The 26,086-nt window shown below is 38.2% G+C and overlaps 2 protein-coding genes across 4 annotated transcripts; both read right to left on the bottom strand.

The window, feature by feature from the left end:
- Nucleotides 1–303: 303 nt before the first annotated feature.
- On the bottom strand, nt 304–9,586 carry LOC105287809. Of its 2 annotated transcripts, none has more exons than XM_020034412.2 (14): nt 7,068–9,586; nt 6,032–6,271; nt 5,663–5,918; nt 5,431–5,569; nt 5,148–5,317; nt 4,659–5,039; nt 4,383–4,581; nt 4,138–4,201; nt 3,837–4,056; nt 3,147–3,260; nt 2,974–3,023; nt 2,804–2,906; nt 2,527–2,736; nt 304–1,958 (listed from the first exon to the last, which is right to left on the bottom strand). In XM_020034412.2, exons 1-14 carry the CDS (start codon nt 7,068–7,070, stop codon nt 1,258–1,260), a joined length of 2,850 nt encoding a protein of 949 aa, XP_019889971.2. In that variant the 5' UTR covers nt 7,071–9,586; the 3' UTR covers nt 304–1,257. The 2 variants fall into 2 exon arrangements, with proteins under 2 accessions (XP_019889971.2, XP_011351903.2); XM_011353601.2 differs by having other exon boundaries at nt 7,762–9,586.
- Nucleotides 9,587–9,738: 152 nt separating this feature from the next.
- On the bottom strand, nt 9,739–25,289 carry LOC105287808 (thymosin beta). Of its 2 annotated transcripts, XM_011353599.3 has the most exons (6): nt 24,793–25,289; nt 12,129–12,281; nt 11,373–11,486; nt 10,240–10,353; nt 9,994–10,107; nt 9,739–9,908 (listed from the first exon to the last, which is right to left on the bottom strand). In XM_011353599.3, exons 2-6 carry the CDS (start codon nt 12,256–12,258, stop codon nt 9,880–9,882), a joined length of 501 nt encoding a protein of 166 aa, XP_011351901.1. In that variant the 5' UTR covers nt 12,259–12,281; nt 24,793–25,289; the 3' UTR covers nt 9,739–9,879. The 2 variants fall into 2 exon arrangements, with proteins under 2 accessions (XP_011351901.1, XP_019889973.1); XM_020034414.2 differs by lacking the exon at nt 11,373–11,486 and having other exon boundaries at nt 24,793–25,125.
- Nucleotides 25,290–26,086: the final 797 nt, after the last annotated feature.

The following is a 26,086-nucleotide window of genomic DNA, read 5'->3' as shown; positions in this document are numbered from 1 at the left end:
GCGCGATTGGGCGTGTAGCAACTATTTCTACACGATTGCGTAATACTCTTGAAATTCTTCCAGAATTTCAGATAACTACCGACGTGCACGTGTTGCGCGCGATAAGGTCATACGGTTTATCCGTCGATCGCACTTGCAACTTGGATCACCGCGTAATTCGCTCGTCATGATTTATTAGCTGCACCGATAACTCGAGTGACAACTAACTTAGCGATTGCCTATTTTTTGTTTGTAGATAAAGAGGGAGAATTTATTTTAAATTCTTAAGAAATGACGATTGAAAACGGGAAAAGTATAAGCCTGTTTAACTTGTGTCTGCGCTCGTTTATTAGCAAAAGTCTTTATAACAAAAGCTGTAGAAAGATTAATTTTATAAGTAAAAAATTGTATAAATGGTAACTAAGTATAAACGCTACGTAGAAACTTTACGTTAGAGATTACAATATCTTAACGTGTGTGTATATATATTCTCTCTTAAGTACTCTGGATAGTAATATTTTACATCAGGTACTCTCTGAAACAATTATATCTTAGAGTTATATAACAGCCATGATAATTTACTGATAACTTCTATTCTAAGAGGTAAATATAAAGAAAGAGTAGGCACTTTATAGTCCATGGATCTGCCATTGCGCGACCGTCGTAGAGTCGTCTTTTTGTCAATGGATAAACTGTCTTGCTGCTACTCACATTATTCGTTAAAGGTAACGTCCAAGTCCTGAGAGAAAATATTTTAAGTGTGCTGTTTCCCAATTTAAATTAAACCTATGAAAGCTCAGTTGGCATTTGAATGTACACAAGTGGTGATCTGCATTTTAGTAATATTATGAACCAGCTGACAAATTCGTCAATTTACATATAACACCGTTATAAATCCGTCTCGCGTACAACATGTAACATACAAAAGTATGACTATATCCTGGACATTTGATGACAATGTCCTGTATATCGCACGTAATTTCGTGCAGGAAAACACGGAAGTCACAGGAGGGTCAATCTCGTTGAACGATCTCGTCGACTTCTAACGAAAAATGTTAGAAGAACGAATCGCAATTGGCTGCTCTTTCCTCGCCAAGTTCTTTCTTTGCTCTTGTTTTATCTCTTAGAATAAGTCGTTTCCTTATTTGTTGAAGTCAGTTTGCTCTATCAGAATATTCAAGTTCAGTCTAACTACTTTTACGTTACTTTAAACTGCTACGGTTACTTGCGAATAGTATGATAAATTTTGTCTCATTTATTCTTGCGCGACTAAGTAATTTAAAGGGAGTTATGCGGCATGACGTTTTGCGCGGCAGAGGGTGGCTCGATCGTTTGTGGGGGTGGAACGGGGTATTGCATGTAAGATTGTTGTCCCATACACGAGTTCCATTGTTCCTGCACGTGTGGCGGCGGCAGTGGCGGTGGCAATGGTGGCAGAGCGTACTGTATTGGCTGCGGATACATCATCGGCTGTGGATATACCATCGACTGGCTGGTCGTTTGCGGATAGCCAGCCGATGGATTAGTAGGGGGGTAGGTTTCGGTCAGCGGGTAGGCGTGCTGCGGATACGACGGCATAGCCGCGCTCTCGATCGCGCTGTCGACGTGCTGCGGTGGCAAACATGGCACGGGCATGTAACTAGGATTCCACGAGAAATTCCCCGAGTAGTACATGTTACCCTCGCCAGCACAATGCGGCGGTAGTAGTTCGTGATAGGGCATGGCAGAATAAACAGCGGTAGCGTACTGGGGCATGTAAGCACCTGACGAGTTGGCGGGTGTCATGGCCGTCGCCTGATGCGGAGTCCACGTGGTGGAGGAGTCCAAGTGGTGCTGCGGTGGTAGCGCGCACACGTCGTGTCGTTGCGCGTCGTACGAGCCACCGGGATTGCTCGACATTGTGCTGTACGACTGTTGGCCGGAATGTTGCGCGTACGCCGACCCACGGAAGTTCTGTGGTCGGCCGCGCGGCTTGTTACCTGCAAACGAGACGTTACTTGCATACTGTTCTCGAAAACTTTGCTGATCACTCTACAAAGTGGGAAGAAAGCGAGAGAAGAAAATGGGTAAACGAGATGTACGTATAGGCAATGTCGAGATACGTTATAGAACGGTACAGTAATAAAATATAGAACAATAGATTGTAGAATAAATTTTAAACAAATTTTTTCATTTTTAATTTTCATTTTTTGCATGTTAGGATTTCATCTTTTGCATGCTAAGATTTAAGATTTTTTTCGATTTTCATCTTGTACGATGTAGTTTTTGACTTTGTACTAGCAACATCCCTGACGATCATCCCTATTATCATCCGTTTTAGGAAAGAACACAACAGCTATTTCTGAAAGTGTTTTGTAACCGAAAAGCAAGGTCATTCCCTCATAGGAATGACAGAGTACAATTAAATCTTTATAACCGTTCTGTAATGTTTTTCTCTTTTGAGTACCAACGTCTAAATCTACTTGTTCCAAAATAGTCCTTTTTTAAAAAGTTAATCACCATTTATTTATTCCCTTGAAACAAAAATTTAAATTGTTTTGTCATTACTTTTAATGTTTCCAGGCTGTTTTGTTTTCTGCATAACCTGGTACAAGTCTCTCCCGTTGCTTTTTGACGACCCTTGCTTGAACTGCTTGCTATTTTGTGGATCGCTTGCGCCTGAAGTTTTGGAGACTTCGCTGTTTGATCCATCGTATAACGAACAGTTTTGCATCCCGGAAACAAGGCAGTCTATGCTTTCTTCCACAGATGGGATATCTAGAAATCATTCAAAATTTATTGCAATAATGGATGTTTAATGCAAATTATGCAATTTAATACTTACTGTTCGTGTGAGCATTTGGTGGCTCTACTAAGGTTTGTACGCCTTGACCTTGTCCGTACGGCATAGCGCCACAATAAGCTGGATTTAAATTACGGACGGAATCCTGCTAAAAAAATATATTTGTGTTTTAATGTTTAATGATTAATATTTAATTAATCTATGCTGCATACCTCCAAATGTAGCAGATGTAAATTATAGAAGAATCTTGAGGCAAATGAAGCTGAAAAAAAACAAGAAAAAATTATTTACGAACGGATATAATCGGTAATGCAATTACATAGTTTCGCTATGTATGTGTAATCGCTTGCACAGCCGTAGCTATTTTTTTAAATGTGGTACATACGATCCATTTGATTTGTGTTATGGTCTCCAAAATTTCCTGGTGCATATGGATAAAATCCATCTGGTGTAATGTAAAATATGTTTGCATTGCTGTTCGTGTTTATTTGCGAGTTTGCTGTAATTATAATTAAATATGATTAACCCTTTCGCTCTTAACGTCGACTGCAATTGTTAGTCCATCAAATGACTTGTAGACTAAATACAAGTTTAAATAAATTTTATTATTTTTACGTAAATCCTCTATTTTATCTATATACTCAAAAAGTTAATTTCTAACATGAGTTAAAATAATGAAATAAAAAATCTTATTCTATCGCTTAGATGCATAATTAATGTTACTCGATCGATGCTATCGTAGCAAAAGGGTTAAGAATATAAGTAAATATTTTCACTCTTAGGTAAATCTTGAGCCTTGCGAAAAATAAACTGAGACTTTCATGTTTTATTTAAATTGACAACTCTCAATTTTTTAATTTTCAAATATGTATATGTGGTATTATACATATGTATATAAAAATTGAATTATATCTATTAGATTATATGTATATCATTTGAAACATGTAAATCTTGCTTCAATTTAATGCGCTTAAATCATACAAAAGTGTACGTAGTTTAAAAATGAGACGAGAATTTAACATCTAAAACTTTTTTATTTGCTAACGAACATTTAATACGTAATACGCATACTTACTATCGTAAGGTGTGTAAGGTGTACTCTCGCCTGCAGGTTTTTGCTTGGAGACGGAACTTTGAAAACCATGGTCAAGATTTTTCGTCTCCCTTGATCTTGTATTTTTGTTTCTAAATATTACGTCCGCTTTCTTACGTTCATCCGCAGCCTGTTGCACGTTGTTCGACACTGTAGTTTGTAAATTGTCAAACGCGACAGGCACGTTGTTGTTGGCTTCGTCCTACAAACAAAAAGCAGATGTAGTATAATGTTTTATGTTGTCCAAGCTTGGAATGGTTCATAATGTTTTAATCTTACTTACATTCGTCGCGTGTTTCGAACCAGTTTCCATCTTATTTTCTGACGTTTGATATGGTTCTTCTTTACTGTAAGCAAATTCGAATATGAAATGCCAAACAATTACGGTTTACGAATTATCTACTTACGTTTATTATTTTAATTTTTGATGTGCAAATTGTAAATTTTTTGTCAATTTTTTAATTGTAATTTATTGTATATATTTGATATGTATCAACATATATCATGTATTTTGTCAAAGATACATACGGCTTTTTGTCGCTGTCAATGTTCGAGACGGTTCTAATAGCGTCAATATTATTATTGTCAACGTTATTATTAATACTATCGTCATTGGCATTATTTATTAATACATTTTTAATTGTATTATTTGCTGTTACATTCGCCAAGCCTGTGGTATCTTTCTTTTTCCGCGAGAATGAAGTAGATGTTTTCTTCCAACGTCGACCTAATCAAAATTTAATTTAATTTTAATTATTCACATGAATAATAATGTTAAAATATAGAATAATTCAATAAACTGACTTGAATCGGAATTGACTGCGTGATTTCTATTCATTGGTGTCCAATTCTTTTGCTTATTTCTCCTCGTTACAGGAAATGGCTTTAATGCACTATATGGCACGAGCTTTTTCTCCCCCAGGTCTTCGATAAAGACTAGCACCGGTTCCTTATCCGTACTTATTTCTTGTATGTAACCGCACAGACGGAAGAGTCCTTGTTTCAATTGTTGTTGCACAATCTTGTTGTTACTATCGCTAATATTATAATCCAACGATTTGAGACGATTGTTCTTGTGATTTCTGTCAAACTGTTCCAGCTCGTTCACGCTGATCTCTATCAGACATTTACCACCAACTTGAAGTTCGTTACTGTTATACTTGCTCCACCCTGCGCTTTTTACTTCTGCACACGATTTTATTTATACATTTTACTCTCATATCAAAATGTAGCCGTAAGTCTTTCAATATAAAAAAATCTTATAGCCTTATAAAAAAATCTATTAAAATGTACCTCGCTTTAACTCGCACCATATATCCAACTCTATGTTACGGTAGTAATCGGGAGCCAATGCTTTTGCAACTTTGTACGGAATGGGCGGTATTCCCTTCCAGGCGCACTGCACTTCGTCTGTATCATTAGATTCATGTTTTATTTTATTGTATAAATCTACAGTCAATTGCCTGTAAAACATTACGTTTAAACGTTAGAAATTATATTAGCGCTTAGACTGTTGTTAGCATTTAGAAAACGAGATTTAATCGCTCTCGTCTCGATACTTAATCGCGCGACTTACTCTCTGATGCCAAGATTTCCTTTCTGAAAAAATCTGTCGTGCCTGAACGTAGAACTTCGATTACGCAGCATTTTATCGGCGACGGTCGTTATATTGGGCATTTTAAAGATATCTTTATATACAACTTCATAAACAAGAGCTAGAAAAAAAGAAAAAAAATTACAATCAAACACCGTCTAGGAAGTCTTTGTCGTCGCACATGCAACGAGTACTAATAAAGATAGCTACATACATTGACAATAAGCAGCTGTCTGAACAAAAGATATTGGGTAGACGGATTCGTACTGCCTCGTGTTCGTACGGCAGAGCAATATGTCGCCTTTTTTAAAGTCAGTCCTAACGACGGTCTCACACATCTGTTTCTCCCCGACAAATATGATTATGTTTCTGTGATAAAGCAGGGACATGGCGCGAATCTCATTTGGTCCACCCCATTCCGTGAAGCACTGCATCTCTTTCAAGTAATGATCGAATGGCACCGTTATGAACTACGAACAACGCAAAGGAACAATACGCTCATTTATTCGATATAAAGCAATGTTATGTATTGTGCGTGCGTGCGTGCATGTGTGTGTGTGTGTGTACATGAGTGTTGCCTTACCTTCTCGAACAAGTGTCTCTTCCTCATCATAAATGTCGTACACTCCTTTCTCACCCTCAAGTGATAATATTGCGTGTAATACACCTGTTCACTGATCGCTCTGAATAAACAAGTAGGATCTCTAGGAGTAGGCTTGCGGAAGTAACCCTCTTTTCCCAGCCACTGGTCCACTGGCTCCTGCATTCGTTTCGACATTTTTCTTCTGGGTGATATCTCTACGTGACTCAATTCGATGCACTGCTGGAAATTTTAATGTACATACGTAGCTTGTGAACAATTTATTCTCCTGCAGATTTATCTTCGTTTCATTTCTTTATATTTTCTTAGCATGTTAACTAATGTCTTTTTTCGTTTTTATTGTTCTTTTATTGCTATACTTAATTGTACCGTACAAAGTGCCTTAACTTAGTAAACGTATCTCTCTTCTTTTATTTTCTATAAAAAGAATAAGAATAAAAATCACCACAAATGATCATAAAGTGCAACTCAAATTTAATGCTTTAAATTGAAACCTGTTATGGAATATAGATCTTTTCTCTTGATTTAATTATCATTGTTGTTATAGATATAGAATTAAATTAAAATATAGAATTAAGAAATGCAGAATCTTGAAATTGTATAAAAGATGTTCAGAAAAATTATCAGGCAGAAGCATATATAATCAACTGAACAATATTTCTTTTATATTTCTCTAAAAGAATTAAAGTAAATTGTCTAAACAATCTAAACATTAAATATTATTAAAGGTAATGAGTTGCCTATATAATTAACATGGTTATGTTCAACTATAATTGTGAATGATAGTATAGAGTACATGTATAAAGGTACAATGTGTATGTAGGTGTGTATATGTGTACATGTGTATCTATGTGTGGCTATGTATACGTGCAATGCCTGCATATATGTACATGTGCGCACATAGCAGATATGTATACATACACATACAACAATGGCACGGAAAAACCGTTTGCATAAATGTAATTATAGAACAAAATATGCGAGTTTTGAAGAACAAAATTTGATGGAGATCTTGTACCATATATTTATCCCGACTGATTATTACTTTGAAGGAGAAAAGAGTCAAGCTTTTTATATGCACTGTTGTATTTTCTCCCCTGTTGTATCTCTCTCGTGCTACTGGAATGTTATTGTGTTACTGAGACGATTGGTGGAGTTTTACAGCCTCATTTTGTCGCGGTATAATTAATGGTGGTCAATTTCGGACAATGGAAAATTGTGCGTGAAGGAAGAAAAGTATCCACAGCCGTAACATCGCGTTAACAAAGGGACCGTCCCCAATTGCACCACGTGACACTTTTGACACTTCAAATGAAATAGGTGTAGAAGCAGGTGTGTACACATTCGAGAAGAAACAAGGAAAAATTACAAGTACACACGAATCTACAGAGTAGCCGGAGAGAACAGATCCTGCGATAAGAAACAAGATAACGCGATAGCGAAGACAAAGAAGCGTGGTCGCATTGAGAGGATCACCGATAGATCGCCGACGGCATCATCATCGCGCATCGTCGGCAGATTTAACGAACTTCACGAAGTCCGAAAAATTTTCAGAAAGCTTTCCAAGAATCATGAATGTACAAAATTCGCAGTAGTAAAATTACGTCATTTTCGATGATATCTTTCTTAGAGGAGCTCGTCAGGTTTTCCCGGAATTGCCGGGAAAGCTAAGACAATCGGTTCCGCGAGAAATCGTTAGACATTTCCCTTACCTCCTTATCTGCACTTCGAGATGGACAGGACGCCATTGACATGAGTGTGAAACGGCCACTTGACTTTTCAAATGCAATGGTGGTAATGCTGGTTATCCTTTTCACCCTCTTCTTCGCATGCGCTTTTTCTAATATCGCCACCTGTCGTGTTTATGTGCGTAAGCATTAATTACACGAGCGATTGATCGATATCGACAATGGTTATATCGATTGATCTGTATATCCCCAAGCACAGATTCATTATAGAGGGAGCATCCCATAGATGCGCCAAGCGTATCTATTTTTGTATTAATTAATACATTAGATGCGCAAATTAAGTCGGCGGTGTTTTGGAGAGATTTATTACAAAAAAATAACGAGCGTGTCAATCTTCGTAATATTCGCAATCATTTTCTAATATTTTCCTCCCTCTGTCGGATAGTTGACGAATGTTTTCTCGCAAAAGAGAAAGTAAATAAAGGCTCAATACGTATATTTTCTCTTCAAAACAGAGAACCGAATTAAGGTGCTTTTTCATGCTGACGCTCATTTTTAGCGTCAAAACAAGTCACGTGATCAAAATTAATGCTGGATAATGGTCAATTTTGATCACGTGATCTGTTTTGACGCTAAAAATGAGCGTCGAGCGTCAGCATGAAATAGCACCTTAAATGTCAATCATTTCTAAGAGCGCGAATTTTAAATATTGATTACTTTTACATTGCAAAATTTCTTCTGTCTCACAATGTTCGTTATTTTTTCTTCGAAATCTATCAAATACTAAACTGTAATTTCTTATTTTTCAGTAAAATATATTATAGTAAAATAGATCTGTTCTGGATAGAGCAAATCGCAAATATTATTGTTATATCTATAAACAAATTTATGAAAGTAATTAAAAAATAATTTTAAAGGCAAACAACATAACTTATCTTTCCCAATTTTCTCAATTTTCCTTTACAAAAAGTTTATGCACATGTAATATCAACATTCATTATTTTATTCATTAATCCTGTTACAGCAATGTGTAATTAATAAAAAAATTCAATTTTATAGATTATAGAATATTAATCAAAAATTGTATAAAAAGGATTTTACGTAGAAAATTATTAATGTAGTAAAATTCTCATGTAATTCAATATGACTAATTATACGCTAAGTTGATAACAATTGGAATCGAGAAAACATGAACACCGACAAGCTTTTGTACAAATTATTTCTTTTTTATTCCTTGTAATAATTTTATCGGAATGACAATGCGATGTATACGAAATATTAAAAAAGTACAATAGCCCGTTTTATATAAAATATGATTTTTACATAAATATAAAATCGACCACTGCGTGTACATGTATGTGTGTGCTTCCGCTGTGACGCACCATGCAATGCCATCGATAATAATTTTGTCTGTTATATCGAAAATAACGAATATACCCGCGCGTGCAGCTCTTTCAATACAAAAAAAAAATACATCCACAATAGCGAGGAGATGACGATTCCGTGCGGTACTTTCGCGGTCCTTCGAGCCTCGGCCTCCGCCGTCTCGCGAAATGGAACTTCTACCTCATCACTAACTTATCAATTCCTTCTCTTTCTTTCGCTACAAATTTCGAGCAGAGCAGCTACATTTAGGTGATTGCTCAGTCTTAATCGGTAAGTCTCATATATATATATATATATATATATATATATATATATATATATAGATATCACGCCTTTGATAATAAAAGCAGAAGGTGTAGCAAGAAGGTAAGTTAGAAAAGACTTGCAACAAGACGAGAGAGTTTAATGGTTCGCTCGAGTTCGTTCTTTCGATTTATCGTTGTCGAATTGTCTCTTGGACGACTCGGTACCGAGATAGGATAGGCAGTAGGCGGCATCGTCATCGGTTATCTGCATTCAATGTCGGACGTTTTCGTTCGAGAGTCTTCCGATCCCACTGGGAGACCGCTCGTAATGGGGATAGAGGATAAGTAATAATCATAGTATTACGATTAACACTGTGCTTTGCATTCGCGCATTTCTTCTCTTGGCAATGTATGAGTAATTGTTATAAAATGTCACGAATATAGAAAATGGAAGAAGCGACGAGTCGCGCCGTCCCCGTTCCTTCTTTTCGTTCCTCCTTAGGCAGCTCCTCTAAGCGGCTACTTTCTCGGCGTCGATCGCTGTAACGAATAACGTATCTGTGCTGTGAATGGCGTACACGCATTTTAGAATTCTTGAGAGCGGATATCGAGAGCGGGTACGAACCTTCTTTGGTGGGCAAGGGATTCTTCTCGAGGGTTTCCGCATGCTTCAATTTCGCTGGATCGAAGTTCTCGATACCGGAGATCAGCTGTTGTTTGCCCTTCTCTCGCTGGATCGCTGTAATCGAATTTAATTAGTTTGCAGAATTAGAAGTTATTATTTCGTAAGGTAATTATGTGACATTCTATTAACATATTTATTAATATAATAATATATATAAATTATATATATATAATTAATAAATAATACCATCTTTATCGGGTAGCGGGTTCTTCTCCTGAGTCTCGGTGTGCTTCAGGCTTGCGGTGTCGAACTTCTCGATGCCGGCGATTAGTGTTTGTTGAGTCTTCTCCGCGGCAACATCTGGAAACAAACCAATGGACTTTAGAAACGACGATGGACAATCACTCGTAAGCGGAATTTCAAAGCGTAAACGGACGATCCGCGCGACAGACAGATTTGCTTATGTACAGCCGGCCGCCAAGCTCGCGAGGGAAATAGTGAAGAATAAATTCAACAATCGCATACAGGTTTTATGCCGTACGATCGACGAACAATCGATCAATCAATCAATGACTAATACCGTTCGTCGTCCTTACCACGTCCTTCTTTATAAGGTACTTGCCATTTAACATCTTGTATGTCTAGATAAACTCTGTGTACTTTCATGAGGCGAAATTATGTTATATTTGAAATCAAATTCAAAGTCTTGACTAAACAAAGTTTCTATTAAATATTAGACATACATGAACATTCATGAACATTTGATATCGAGTACGTAATTTTGAATTTATTTTTTTGAATATCAATTTAGCTTCTTGCTATGTATGTGTGTATAATAAAGACGCTTTAGAATATTTAAATTTAATGTAACAAATTCTTTAGCTGGAATTATCTTAATTTTAACATTAAAAATTTGTGGGAACCCTTCGATCCCGAGCGGCTTCTAACTCAAAAGCTTTTGCTGTCTTGACGCTTCAGTCGATAATATTATTCCAAATGGAATCCAAGAATCCGTATGAAATAAGAGGAGGAGAATCTAGGAAGCTCCGCTGTAAATACTGTGCAAATAAGTTACCTTACTAAATTTGATACACTAAATTGTCTTGTAAGAGACGTAAGCAAGAAATTAATGGAAAGCGAGATGAATGCCCCGAGATGCCATCACCGAAGTCACCAGATATTCTTTTTCGTCGAATTATTCTACAATAAAGCTTCTGCACGCGACTTATTCTTCGAGAAGCGAAAGCGACAGTTTGTCCTAGACAATAGTCCCGTATTTTCACTGCCACCACGTGAGAAAGCCAAGAAAATGCTCCTCGGAGTGCCGGAAAATGGTGTAATCAAGTTCCAGAAGTTCCTTCGTTCTTAACGAGCAATACCTTTGGCGTTAGGCAATACAATCTTCTCTTTCGTGTCAGCGTGCTTCAACTGATCTGGCTTAAAGGTCTCCAACCCGTGTATCAACTCGGAGTGCTGCCGTTCCTGCCGCACGTCTACGTCAGCAATTCACACATGTTATTGCGGCTGCGACCTTTTCTATTGGAGCTCCACGTCGATGTGAGCTTTGCTCTTAGATCGCTCTTCTCAGTTTGACAATTTGTGCAAGTAAACTCAACTTTTTCCTCACATCATGTACCTCGCGTGCATTTAGCGCTAGACTATATTTGGCTATAAGTTTTGCTCGAATCAAGACTGCATTAAGATTGAATTGAAAATTTCTTGTTACAATTAAGTGTTAAAAATATGCACATTTTTAATTAGAAACTTTTAATTAGAAATTTGAATTTAATCAGCCGCTAAATATAGTGCTAAATGCAATGGGCAAATGTAAGTCTAAATAAACTACTATTTGTACATATATTTTTATAAAAAAAAGAAACTAAAACAATATAAAAATATAATAATTCCATAAATAAATGTTTTCACTGTAAAAGAATAATATATTAAAAATTTTAATATATAAATATGTATAATTTGGAACGAAATTTGCTCAAAACTACAAACGTTATTATATTAAATATACTAAACGCGTGGCTATTAAGTTTTAATCATATTATGAACATAAAAGTAAAATGATTTTATCTACAAGAATGAATCTTGTTCAATGAATGTGAATAAAGTCCACTTTACAGTACCTTCGGCGGAAGGTAAAACATTCTTCTCGGCAGTGGCAGCTTTCTTCATGCAGCCATGATTGAAACCTTCCAATTCGCTTTTCAGATCTAGGGCTACTTTGGGCAGATCCTTCAATGACGGACTCGACATGGTTCAGCCGTGTACTTTTTGATCTGTAAGATGAAAATAATTGTAAAATGTTAAGATCAATTGCTTTCCTTAAAGCAGTACATATAAGTCTCATATAATATTTTATATTTTAGTAGAATTTTGTACAAAGCTGTCAAAGCTTTCTCACAGCTTACAAAGCGTTTTTACCACACGTGTGGCTTTTTTATTTATTAATTATTTTAAATTAACGATAAGCTCTTTCCTACTGTATAATAATTCTATAATATTTGTACTAATAATTTTATTACTTGAAGTTCCAGAGTTTTTTCTAGAGGAATTTAGATTTGTCAAATTAAGGGTCGGCTATCTCAACTGTTTTTCCTGAGATTGACGCCCTGCGGTGTCAAAGTCGAAAAACAGTATGTCGATCATATTTTTCACTACTTAAATTTGTCGGTAACAGTAAGAAATGCGACTGTTCATACGATAAATGAATCTGTAACCAATATCACTTCGCATAGCTTGATGCTTGTTGCTAAACGTTTGATAAGTGGCGTTGCAAACTCTAAGCAGGCCCTAGACGGTCAATATTATTGCTAATATTAATGACATTTGCGAAACGCTGGACCGAGAAGCACAAATCTATTGGTTTATTTATGAACTTTGTTTTATGAACTTTGAACAAGCAATAACGAGTACTACGTATGCAAATATTACCTTAAAAAATAAAATGATTTACAAGGAGTTTATCTACGCTGTAGACATTGATCGCAAAGCTACAGAGTTAGTATTTATAGATTTCTATTTAATATTTATACGATATGTCCATTATACTGATGATATCGATAAAAAATATAATAGAAAACATATTTTCCTGGAAGTTCTGACAAGTCTTTATAGGGATAAAATAATATGAATCAATACAGAGTAAGAAAGATATACAAGAGCAGTTAGAATATTCAAGCAAATTACTGCATTATAAGAGAATTATTACTCTAATAGATTTAAATAAAGACGATCAACCACGCCATATAAATTTAATTAAATTATTCCGTACTTATTGGTAACTTATTTTAATATAATAATATCCATTTTTTAAAGATTTGCTAAATTTTTTCTTGGTAGCATGGAACGATCATCAAATCTCGATAAAGCTTCAATCTTTATGGAGTAAGTTTTTTTTTTACATTCGACATTACATGAGTGATCTTACAATATTTAATTGGATTAAAACTTATTAATAAGACTTATTAACTTATTAATAAGAAGAAAATAATCCTATCAGGAATTATGAAGAAATTAGGACATGAAATTGTTTGTAAATCTTATAGTAATTACTGAAATGAACTGTCAGTTAGTGTCAATTAGTATATGACATAAGCTGCAAATATGAGATTCGCTTTTTATTGTTTCCTGCCTTTTCAAAGTATTATATGAGTGTAAAAATTTTGGTTTTCCTTTTTCTCTTATTAAAAAGTATCTTCATAAAAAAAAACAATTTTATTCAATCCTTTATGTAATTGTTTTTCTTTTTCATCACTTTTTGTCAATTCCCTCCATGCAAAAAGTGATTGTTGGGATTGCAGAGATTGCAGAGGAATGTGCGATATCGTATACGTTAGTAGATGAAAACTGTTTCCACGTAAAGCATATAAAGATCACAAAGGAGTATCGACCAGCAAAATGAATGTATTGACGAGAAGCGGCGTCGCGCGTTTCCGATTGTCAGCGAATCAGTGCTTTTGTTGAAGCAACAATCCGCGCGCTGACAACAACGGTTGCCAATGAATGCCAATGAACGAAACTATCGGAACGAAGCTATCGACAACGATGTCGGAACTGCACGTTGCATCGTTGCATCGTTGCGCCAAACCCCAAACGCAGCAGAAATACAGCACAACTTTATTCGATGTCATTGATGTCGCTGAACTCGACCAAAATTTTGCAGACTCGAAATTAAAAAAAAAAAACTTTAATCTTGGAATGGCTTGTTATACAATTATAAGATTCAGCACACCTTTCCTCAACACACGTACTTTAATCGAGAAACATTGCATCTAAAGTCCAAAAAATTTCTTTTAATCTTTATTGTCATGTTAATAATAATATAAATAATATTTAATTTAATTATAATATTATATAAATAATAATTTCTATATATATTATACGGAGTTTTATAAATAAAATAGAAATAAAATTTACTTTGTGCCAAAAGTTACATACCGCAAAGAATAAAGGGAAAGAAAAGAGATTAGAGTTTACAGGCATACTAATGTAGGAAATTATTGCGCGAAGAATCTGGTCTATCTATAAACTCGCGTAATGCTTGACCGGCGAATTTTTATGTGTCACGTAGCGGAAACAGCGGTGGTTCGCTGCTTCCGTCCGAGCGATACCCACTTCCTTCTAATATGTTTCGTTTCTTGTCACGCTTCCCTCCCCAACCAGTAACTACGTCGGTGTGAAATTTTATCCGTACTAAAGTGCGTGCTCATCACAATAAAAAAGATAGTATTCAGATCACTCCTAAGTGCGATACAAGATACGTGTGAAAATGAAGCAATTGATTGCTCATATGATTTCAATAATCATTATACAGCAATATCCATAATGTAAGTTTTATTAACTTATCTTTTTATTAATTAAACTTACATTTAACCAATAACATTGGATAATTTTCCGCGTTTATATTCATGTAAAATATTCCTTTACTTCGCACTCTGCGCGCGATAAATTGTATCACTACGTCTGATTCCATCCGCACCTATCATTTATTATTTGCGATAATGACGCATCGCGGGAGACTGAGAGAAACTTTGATATATACTCTCCGCCTGTCTTCTCGCTGCCTCTTTTCATGAAAGGCGATTGTAACGTTCCTTTACATTGTAAAATAAAATTATACACAGATTTTGGGAAAAAGATACTTCGCTACATATTAGTAATCGACAAAATAAATAGAAAATCATGATAGTCGAAAATGCTGCAAAAATTTGTTTTCATGAATCGACATATCAATCTCATATTTTTGCATTAACAATTTCCGCGTCTGTTTGGAGCAAGAGAATTTAATCACAAATAATTGATAGTTGTGGCACGAAATCAAAGTCGCGTCGTCGTCTGGATATGTGTACGCACGCTTATACATATCTACGTATATGCGTCTTGTATACTGAATCCGGTACTCGCAACACGTTTATAAGCTAAACTGTCAATGACTCATTCCTTAAGTGCCCCTCTTTTACCCACCCCCTTTCTCCCAACACGTTCCTTGTCAGTGTTCATGGCTGTGCGCATTCAAGCAGACTTAAAAGCTCATCTGACTCAACGTGAAAAAATGTAAAAAAAAGAACGCACTTGTAATTAGCGTACGTGGGCGATATCGATCGTCGTTTAACACCTACGTGTCTCTTTTCCTGATCGAACATTTCGTTCTACGTCTTATGATGAAATCGATCACTTTTGTGCGTGCGAAACTGTATTCCTGCCGGATTCTGTCAAATTAAAATATATTCCAATATTTATATTAATTGCAAAATTTCGGTCAGCTTTTGAATAATATATTGAATAATATTACTAATTTTAAATAACATATAACAGTTATATATACTCATATCGAGTTCATGCACGAAGCAAAATTGCAGTGTAATTTAACTTGAAGTTCTCAATTGTCGTGCGATGTATCATCTGTATCTGTACTTCAGTTCACACGCATACATATATTGAAAAACAATGTAACATCGATTCGTCCATGTGGGAATCAATGCGATCGTAAATACAACGAATAAAAGAGACGCGGAGTAAGAAAAGGTCTGCATTCCACGTCAGTGAAGTCACAGGAACGAATTCGAATATTGCCGAGCGTATTATCAGTGCGCAGTATGACACAATGCAAGGCCATCGATTTTGCGCGACTCTTTCTTTTCGCCATTCGTCGTTTGAATTCTGATCGAAACAATACCGTGAAGCGATCGTAAAATTTAGGTGGATAGATGATGGACATCCTGATAAATGCACTATGGATTCGTAAAGGCGCTTAAATCTCCGTTACAGACTTTATCTAAATTTTATTTGATTGCAACAGAGTTGCAAGTATAAAAAAACGAAACAGACCCATTAAGCTCACTGTCAACTCTCGAGATCCTATATATAAGTATGGTAAAATTTAGATGATAGATGATAGACATCCTGACAACGATAAATCCACTATGGATTCGTAAAGGCGCTTAAACCTCCGTTTAGAGACTTTACCTAAATTTCATTAGAGTGCAACAGAATAGCAAGTGCAAAAAGAAAATGCAAAACGAAGAAACCCATTATCAACTCTCGGCTCCGGGATCTTGAGTACGGTCCTGGGATCGCGAGAGAGGCTTTCGAGAGATACGCTCAAACGGTGGGTCAGCATCGACGCAAGGCTGTGTATAGGTCCTTATATGGTAGCCAGCCGTATGCCTGTATATAGGGAGAGCTCGAAAGAGGCCGAATACGCAACGCGGAGCAGCGGGAGCTCACACGCGTCCTTTACCCGTATCCACTTTGTTGAACACTTTTTTTTTTCTTTTATTCGTACATCCGTGTAGGTGTAAGTGTATGTGCATGTACGAGGCACACATGCACGTGTGCTATGTGTATGCGCACGTACATGCACATACGCGAAGTTCGTACACTCGGTTGTACGTAACGGTAAGAGACGAGGACGAGCTCTCATTTGACCGACCACGGTGAAGTGCGACCAGATAAAAGATAGTTCTCGTTACGCCGCGGATTACCACAATGCGAATCTCGCGAAGCTCTCGCCATCAGCGAAGGCTCTGCGAAATCACGGAGGAATCATTAATCATGGCCAAGAACGATTGCGAAGCCAAAAGACCTAATGATATGCATTATTCGTTGAATTATCCACGTTATGAATGTGTCCTATCTTGAAAATTTTTGGAGATATATTTATTTAAAATTAAAATTGTTGCTAATAATCCGTTTTTTGTGTGATTTTATATAAACGCATAAAAATATATTTTTTGATGTTGGGATATTACCCAGCAAACATTTTGGTTGTGGGATGTTGCCAAATGAGAAACAAATGTCAGCGGAACTATAATGCCAAAGCCAGAGCCTACTGTGTCCTCAGTTGGTCTCCAATGTGAGCCAAATCTGACGAACATATTCCACAGTCAAATTGACGACAACATTAGAGCAGATCTGACAATAGAACGGTGAAAATGTTGCATATTGACGGAAGTGTGCTAACAGAATTGCAACAAAGTATGTTAACAAAGTATGTTTTCCATTTGCGACCTTCCGGTAAACATAATTTGTTGCCATATTTGCAATTGCAGAAAATGTTATAGGGGTAGTTACCCTATCCTCCGAGTCTCTTACAAGCTTCGATTTTTAATCTTGCTAGGAAATCGTAATAAACGAAGGTCTTTTAATTAATAAGAAAAACTGATACAAATGCAATGTATGATTTAACATCTTCCTGGATAGGTTTGTCTCCACTCTTTCAATTAAATTATCAATCAATGATCATTATTGATGTTCAATGGGCTTCAATCGTCGAATTGCGTATTACTTGAGACTAGCGAGGAAATTACGAGCGCTTAGCCGGCAAAAACCGCCGTAATAACGACCGTTAGTTCCGTTTAATTGAACATCCGTAGAGATCCATCTAGCCGTGGCAAACGGCCATCCGGTGAGCCCCTTATTGGTTATTATGCAAACTACAGTTCGCATGCGAATGATAGAACCTAATGAGGCGAGCCGCACGATGACGCTCGGTGAAACTTTGATAAATCCTGCTTGATTCTCTCGAGCAGACCCGTCGTCTCTCTCTCTCGTGGTGAAAAGCGGCCTGCGCGAGGAGTTAACAAGGAAACTAGGTTGCTGGCGACGAGATGCGCTGGCAACTGACAAGGACGAGTCATCGGGTAAGACATTAGGCAGACTGACATATGACTGGTCGAGCATCATGAGCACCGAGAAGCCGCGATTTCTAATAGCTCACTTGAACGGAGAAACCGCAAAAGTATGGCTCTAGGTCAGATGACAAAATCACTAATGTTACATCTTCAATTATCTCAACTTTAGACACTACGTGACATAATAACCGGATTTGTTTGTATCTCCGAGTTCGATTCATGAGACTCCGGATATATCTAATCGATATAATTTATATATTATATATTATTAATATTTGACATAATTTATATATTATCAATGCTCAAATGGTGCGAGCCTCTCGCAACAAAAAAGCCTAAACTCGCCTCGTTTAACTTGTAAATCTGATAATGATCTGATAATTATAAATCAAGACGAGCATACCCCTTTTACCGCTTCAGGGAGTCTTTAAGCAAGGGAATACTTGGAATAGGATCTTTATTGAAAGAAAGATCCTATTCCAAGTATTCCCTTGCTTAAAGACTCCCTGAAGCGGTAAAAGGGGTATGCTCGTCTTGATTTATAATTATCAGATCATTATCAGATTTACAAGTTAAACGAGGCGAGTTTAGGCTCTTTTGTTGCGAGAGGCTCGCGCCGTTTTAAGGAACTGAACATTTACCCTGGAAAGCAACTCGAGAGGAATATTAAATAAAATTTATCTTTTCCCACTTAAGAACATCCTCAGAAATTATAATTTATTTGAGGAGGGGAGATTCTTTCTCATGCGCATAACAGCTTAGGGCCAAGGGTCGGGTGTACCGTTCCTTCGTAGGTGAAATAACAGTCGAGAGAGCGACAGTGACAGAGTGCCGGTGAATCAAGCTCGTTCAAGGCAGGCCGCCTGGCCGCAAACCGCTCGAAATCCGCTCTGCGACTCGGATCGCTCGCACGAGGGGGAGATTCTCCTACGACGACTGCATCAAACGTGGGTCTGGCCCGCGGAACGGGATCCTACGGTCGCTGGCTAACGAGTTCGTGCGACTGCCAATTAACTTGGGCGATCGCGTTTAATGGTTGGGCCTCTACTGCCGTCTCTCTCTCTCTCTCTCTCTCTCTCTCTCTCTCCCGCCTTCTTTCTCTCGATCGCCACGCGTCCACACGTGCAAACAACAATGTGCACGGCCTGTATCGACCAGTGGGCAGCAGCAGCAACGGTGTTGCAGCACCTACGCGCGTACAGTGCCCACGTGAAAACGCATTCGCTGTTTGCATTCGTGTATTTGAGACTAGAGAAACGCTCTGCCGCGCGACGACCGTCGAGCGTCGCGCTCGCACGCGAGCAGCCGCGGCTCTCTCTCTTTTTCCCCTTTCTTTATCCCTCTCTCTCTGTCTCTCCTCTCTTTTCCCTCTCTCTCTCTCTCTCTCTCTCTTTCTAGCTCTCTTTCGTGCGACCGTGACGGCTAACGAACCCTGGACGCTCGTATCGTATCGAGCGGTGGCGCGTACAGCCAGGGACGTATGTAGGTACGAAGCAGTACATAAATATCGTCCGAATTGGCTGTCCAGATACAGATACAAATGCCCGGTGTAACCAGGACGACCGTGCAACGTACTCTTATTTTTTTTTTTCTGATAAAGATATTTATATTTTTTTTAATTATGCGCGATTCGGAGACTAGGAACTCCCAAAATTGAGAGAGAGAAACATTCATAGAAAAATGTTTAAAATTTACTTCAATAGCCAATTTTGAAGTTTGTAAATTTAATCAATTTTTAGTTCGCCAATCTTATTTTAAATTCTTGTTAATTAAATCAGAAACTGAATGCAACACTAATGAGAGATATATATCTTACACCGACGCAATGCCAGCCTCAATTTCAATTGAAATCGCTTCCCGTTCTAGGAGGTCATATGAAGAACCTTTGATCTAGAGAAAACGGTGATGCGTTAAGCATTTCTTATCTCATGGTTAAGGGGGGAATCTGGTTTAGGAGCCCGAAAAATGCATAATTTTTAGGAATTTTTTAAAGTAGGTAAAATAAAAGCAATTACTCCTACACTTTTAGAATATGTTATTGTATATTTAAACTACAAAAATTATTTTTTTGGATTAAAAATATAGCCGTTAAGCCGATGAAACAAGAAGATGCTTGTAACGCCTCGCCGCTGCAGTTGGTTCATTGTGTACATTCTGGAGAGCGTAAATCTTGTGTGAAACAAACGATTCAAAGTTTTTTATTAATTTTACATAATTACCTTCGAAGTGAACCTAAAAAACCAAAAAAATAACGAAAATTGAGAAATTGACACGATTCTGAAAAAAAATTTCATTTTTCACAAAAAATTTCGTTTTTTAGTGCAAAAAACTAGTCTAATTTAATTTTTTTACTCTGTTTTAGGTTCACTTGGTAAAGAAACAAATAACGAACAAAATGAGCTGAGATAGAACTCGATCGGTTAATTAGATTTTTCTCTATCGTGTACACAAGTTTAGAAAATACGGTTTTGAGAAAAAAACATTTAAAGGTTTTGCAACCGAAAAGTATAATTTTTTGATAACTTACAGCAGTCGTAGGTTAATCAGCAATTTCTGCTCCATACAGGAGCCCTTCAACTTCCTCATAAAATTCATTTTGTACTATTTGACTGGCCTCGATTTTTTGGACCCGGTAAACTAGATTCCCCCCTTAAGGCTTCCTCAGTACATTCACTGCGCTCACGGATCGCAGTCGGTGCGTTTGCACAAATTAATCAAAAATAATATTCTTAAACCTTGAAAAAAGGCTTAAAAGTTCAACAAATTTTTTGCAATGTATTCAAAATCTGTTCTCCATCAAAAAAAGATCTTGGAAGCTTCTTCACGGCAGAGTATTAATATCTTTTGACATATCTACGGTGAACAACAATCAACCACCCACATGACTCGCGTAACCGGACCTCAGAGCGCGGATCAATTGCGTATCGTCCGACGATTACCCTGCGGGCGAGTCTTCCGCTTCCTGATGGCGCAACAGCATGTCAATATTAACACACACCGCGCGCGCGGTCTTTTATCCGCGATGCATGAATGGGTAGGAAGGTGTGCGGAGATACACACGTGCACACATGCATTCACGGGAGCAGTTCCGAGGTTACGCCAGGGAAGCGGTTAGCTGGCGGTGGAGGCGGCGGCGGTGGCTGCCGCGGCAGACGGTTTCATCGATTGGCATTGCCGGCATCGCCCGAAGAGCATGAGTGGGGTCGTGAACTCTCCGCGACCATCTATACGACACATCCCGCCGACCCTCAGGAGTTTCATGGTCACGGATTGAAGGGCGGTTTCTCTTTTCCTCTCAATCGAGAGCCGAGAAAGAGAGAGAGAAGCTATTTTTCATAGCAAAATGTTCCAAATTTACTTAACAGCCAATTTTGAATTTTTAATTTATAATCGACTTTTAGTTCGCCAATCTTATGTCGCATTTTTCGGATAAAGCGACTCGCGCGATCTAGAGATAATCGCGATGACGTCAGAACAACGGTACCGCGCATTTGATCCGAGCGTCCCGATTGGAGACGCGCATTCAGTCGAAATTTCAGATTTGAGCAAACGTGTTCGACTCGCAGTCACAATTTTTGTTTACATCAGTTCCACATTGGCCACGTAAAGTTGGAGTATAAATGCGAATTAAAGGAAAAGCGCCTCACGGCAACAAGGTCCGGCTGACATGGTCGAAGAGTCGAGACCGGCGAGTGCACCCGGGTATAAGCTCATCTAGTAACGCTACTGTCACAAGATAGACGCAGCAGTCTTGCGATCTAGGGAGTGCTAATCGCGAACGAACGGAGCCCTGGTAAATATATTTGCAGCATGGAAATGCGCGATTCGCGACGGCGGAGCTCGCACAGGAGCCCCCTCGTTCGCCTTGAAACAGACGCACACGCGCGGGACATGATAAAATGCAAATGCCTCGATTCTCCCCGAGGAAAATACGAGGCGCGGAAAATCGCCGCGGTTGAGGTCTACGCAACATAAATGAGACGCGCGTGCGACGCGATTTCATGACATATTCCACTGGGAATTCAAGAAACTGGAAACATTAAATGCAATAATTCGTTTCTAATAATAATAACAATTTTGTCATACAAAAAAATGTATTGAGTCAGTAAAAAAGTTCGGTTCGATTTCTGCACAAATTTTACTTTATTGCCTTCAGTAGAAGCAAATTATTCAATAATCAAGTAATCATTTGCATTCAATATTAATTTGGATGCTATTTACTTTTATGAACCATCACTCCAAATATCGTTAATTATTGCTCCAAATATCGTTAATTATCGTTCTGAATCTCGTTAATTATCAGAATGAGAACTCTAATGATTGTATTTAATTCGTTCTGAATCTCTTCTACTGTGACACTTTTAACAATATTAAAATAAAAAGTAACAAATGTTTCAAAATCATCTAATATCTATATCACTAACAATATATAAGAAAATAAATTATGATATAAAAATATCTCAATAACTGATCCTCTAACTACCTTCCAATCGCAATGTTGAAATGAAATCGATTTTAATAAAATTGTAAATCAAATTAAATCTCGTCTTACGAGATTATATTGCTTCGTAACCGCAAAGTGTCAGCATCAAATATATGATGCGTGAGCACAGAATTCAGGAAATGTGCCATTGACGACAACGAGAAGACACATGCGTATTCGTACGTACAGTAAGCATCTGTCAAAACCACGCCCTTGTACCAATCCTGTCCCGCGCAGCAAGCCTGCATGCGAAGGACGAAGGAAGCCCTCGGGAGTTCCTTTACAACCATAGCAATCTATCTTATTGCTGCCCAGAGAGCGATTAATTCATCATCAATTTATACCTGATCAAGCACATAATAAAATTATTGCATCCCGAGAAACTCTCTTTTGGAACCAATAAAAATATACAACTGTATCAAAGTAAGCGAAAAAATTAGCAAAAACATCCTTAAATAAATATAATACAAGAGAAATTATTAAATATATTAAAATGAAAATTTTTTAAATTGTATACTAACAATAAGTTGTTTAATCAGTGAGATTAACGGACAATTGTAAATAAAATATTTTATTTTACATTGAGCATGCAGATCGACATAAACTCGCGTCTGAAAAACAGTGTGCGAGTATCTTTAGAATTTATCTCGATTATTTCTCCCGAGCGTTTTAAATTGTTTCGATCAGCGAGGCCTGTAAGCTCGAGCGATACGGCCCGCTCATTAATTCTGGTCCGTTGATTCGTCATGTTCGTTAATCTTAAGCCTCATGTGTATAACGCGTAATTGCAACAAGATACAACACATGTATAAAATATTAACAATAACGTGTACATAAAAGAATGAATTTTTATCGGTGAACGATGAGCATTTTAATCGATTCAATAATATAATTGTGTATATTAGAATTATATACTATAGTAGGTAGTACCAAATCCTAGTTTAACAAAATTAATTTTACAAATTACTTTTTATATTTTATAATCATTAATAAATTTAATATTTCACTATAAAATTTGTAAAAATTACTTTACTCCAACTCTGTTATATAAGAATTTTAAAATTATTCGCACTCGCGCGAATGGTTGTCCGACTTTCTGCCACGTTCCCACAAAAAGCACCCGCAAGATTATCATGCACGATTATCGAGAAGAAACACCGCATGCACGGCCGTTTCCGTCCCGTGAGAGACGCTTCTTGACCACACCCCTGAAGTACACTTTCGATCGCGTCGAAAGGCTGATCGATATCTCGATGTAGCCGCGAGCCGGCTGACGACAAGGAATAACGTAATTTTAGTAACGTCCCGTGTGTTGTCACAGCTACGAAAAATCCACCTCGTCGCGATCGTTAATATCGATGCACCTTATAGCTGCGGAAATTCCGTTTCCTATTTACGGTTACGTGCAAAAATGCAACATTGCGGAATAATGGAATAAATGCAAAAACGGAGCGCAAATTCGTAACACGTAAAATATAATAATCGTAAAATATATCGATATACTGTCACGAAGCACGTCACAAGTTATATACCAGTGAGAAGAGATACTAAATCGCGAGGCCGGAAAACCGGCTTTCGTCGGTCGGCAGAATTTTCTCGAGTAAAGACACAAGACTCGAGCTTCGAAGGGAAAATAGTTATTCGTATGTGAGATCCGCTAATCCCGCGACTGCCACGAGTCGGCTCGGCCCAGATGTCTCGCGAAGACAGTCGGTCGCCTTTCGTTTCACCAGTTTCTGCCACGAAGACAGGCAAAAGTATACAAGGTGTCTCGCCAAGTCCGTCCCATCTACAAATTCTCACGAGGCTCACGAACGGCAGATTCACCGATTAATTTTGGAATTAAATTTTTTTCGCACTCCTGCAACCTGATGTCCCACGACGGTGAAGAAAGGAAAGGAAAACGGGGCTTCCGCAACTTGCCATTGTTCTTCGTTTTTCCCAGACAGCTAGCGGACGACTTCCTGAGCGACGTCGGAATATTCCGAAGGTGATAACACTTGAAAGATAACATTTGTCCTCAGGATACCCCTCGAGATTTACTCATTTACGTCGATCCGGCCCGACTCGTTCCGGCGAGTCTCAATCCGCCATTGGGTACGCGCGTTATCGCGGAGTAACGACCCGGCGAGTCAGCGGTGTGTGTGATGGGGTCAGGAGGGGTGCACTAACCTGTCACTTGATGCGGGCGAGTCTCCGGGGTGCAAGCAGGCGCGTCGACACCGTCGAGCTAGCGTCTTTCGAGGGCAGAGATGAGACAGTGCACCGACTGACCGGTCGACGCTTCTGCGGTACGTAATACCAGGTAACGCGGGCGTCGCGGCCCCGGCGCTCGTCGTTCGCGTTCCCCCTCTTCATCGTAGGACATTTCCCCTCCAAGCGGCGGTCTCGCCAGGATCGACGCGAGGAAGCATCGATAGTGGCGTTCGCGTCACCCTTTATGTATACAAAAGAGCGTCGATAACGACATACTAGGCGCATAACGATAATAACAGTATTGTAAGAACAAAATGGTATAACATTGAGTAAATAATAAAATAATAATAATAATAATAATAAAATTATATAGTAAGGATAATCGCGCGCGAGGAACCGTTTAAGCTGGTTTATGTTATTTTGGTTTATTTACGACAAATAAGTTTGTGATTTATACAAATTGTAAAAACTTATTAATATAATGTGAATTTATAATGTAAGATTTACGAATTAAATAAATAAATAAATTTAATTTTTTTAGTATTTAATTTAATTTTGGCTACTCGGTCAAATCAATAATAAAAAATCAATGTCACGAATAGCGTGACGAATTAAAATCAATCTGCCGGATCTGATTTTGCTGTTGCTACCAAGTGAAGCGCAGAGTAAAGTGCAGTACGGATCCTCTGGACGCACGTGTTGTTCCTGAAACGGGCCCCCACTGTATTTGCAAGCTGGCCAATCGCCGTCTGGTTTCTGCTTCACTCCGATCGCGCCGTTTAATCAGGCTTCCCCTCCCATTCGGCAGGAGTGCAACGCAAGCGATCGACTCCTTGACCGTCATACGGGAGGGTAGCTGATTCACCCCGACTGATGACTGAGATTTCACGTTCGACGCATCGTCGGCGCCGCGTACTTGGCATTGAACGCTGGTTTACCTCCCGGCAGTGATCTGTCGTACTGAATGTCATGTTTTTGCCCTCTCTGTAGGTGGACAATTTAAGTCTAGAAGCGATTTACTTATTCAACGCGATCAAGACAGGGGGAGAGCGAACGAGACGGATAGCGAGGGGTTGACATAGGTCGATGAGTCATCTGACCCTGTTCGGGGCCAGCTGCGCGTCATGTGTTCGTCCGGTTGCTCGGCTTGCCAGGAAATCAGGATTGATTACGATCGGAAGAGCGAAAATGGCGCGCAATTCCATTAATATGTCAACACCGGCGCTGTAATTTTTATCTCGCTGTATCGGATGGCTCCATTAATTATACA

This window comes from Ooceraea biroi, chromosome 8 (genome assembly GCF_003672135.1).
Source record: "Ooceraea biroi isolate clonal line C1 chromosome 8, Obir_v5.4, whole genome shotgun sequence".
Classification (NCBI taxonomy): Eukaryota; Metazoa; Arthropoda; class Insecta; order Hymenoptera; family Formicidae; genus Ooceraea; species Ooceraea biroi.
This window is presented reverse-complemented; position numbering and strand designations above follow the sequence as displayed.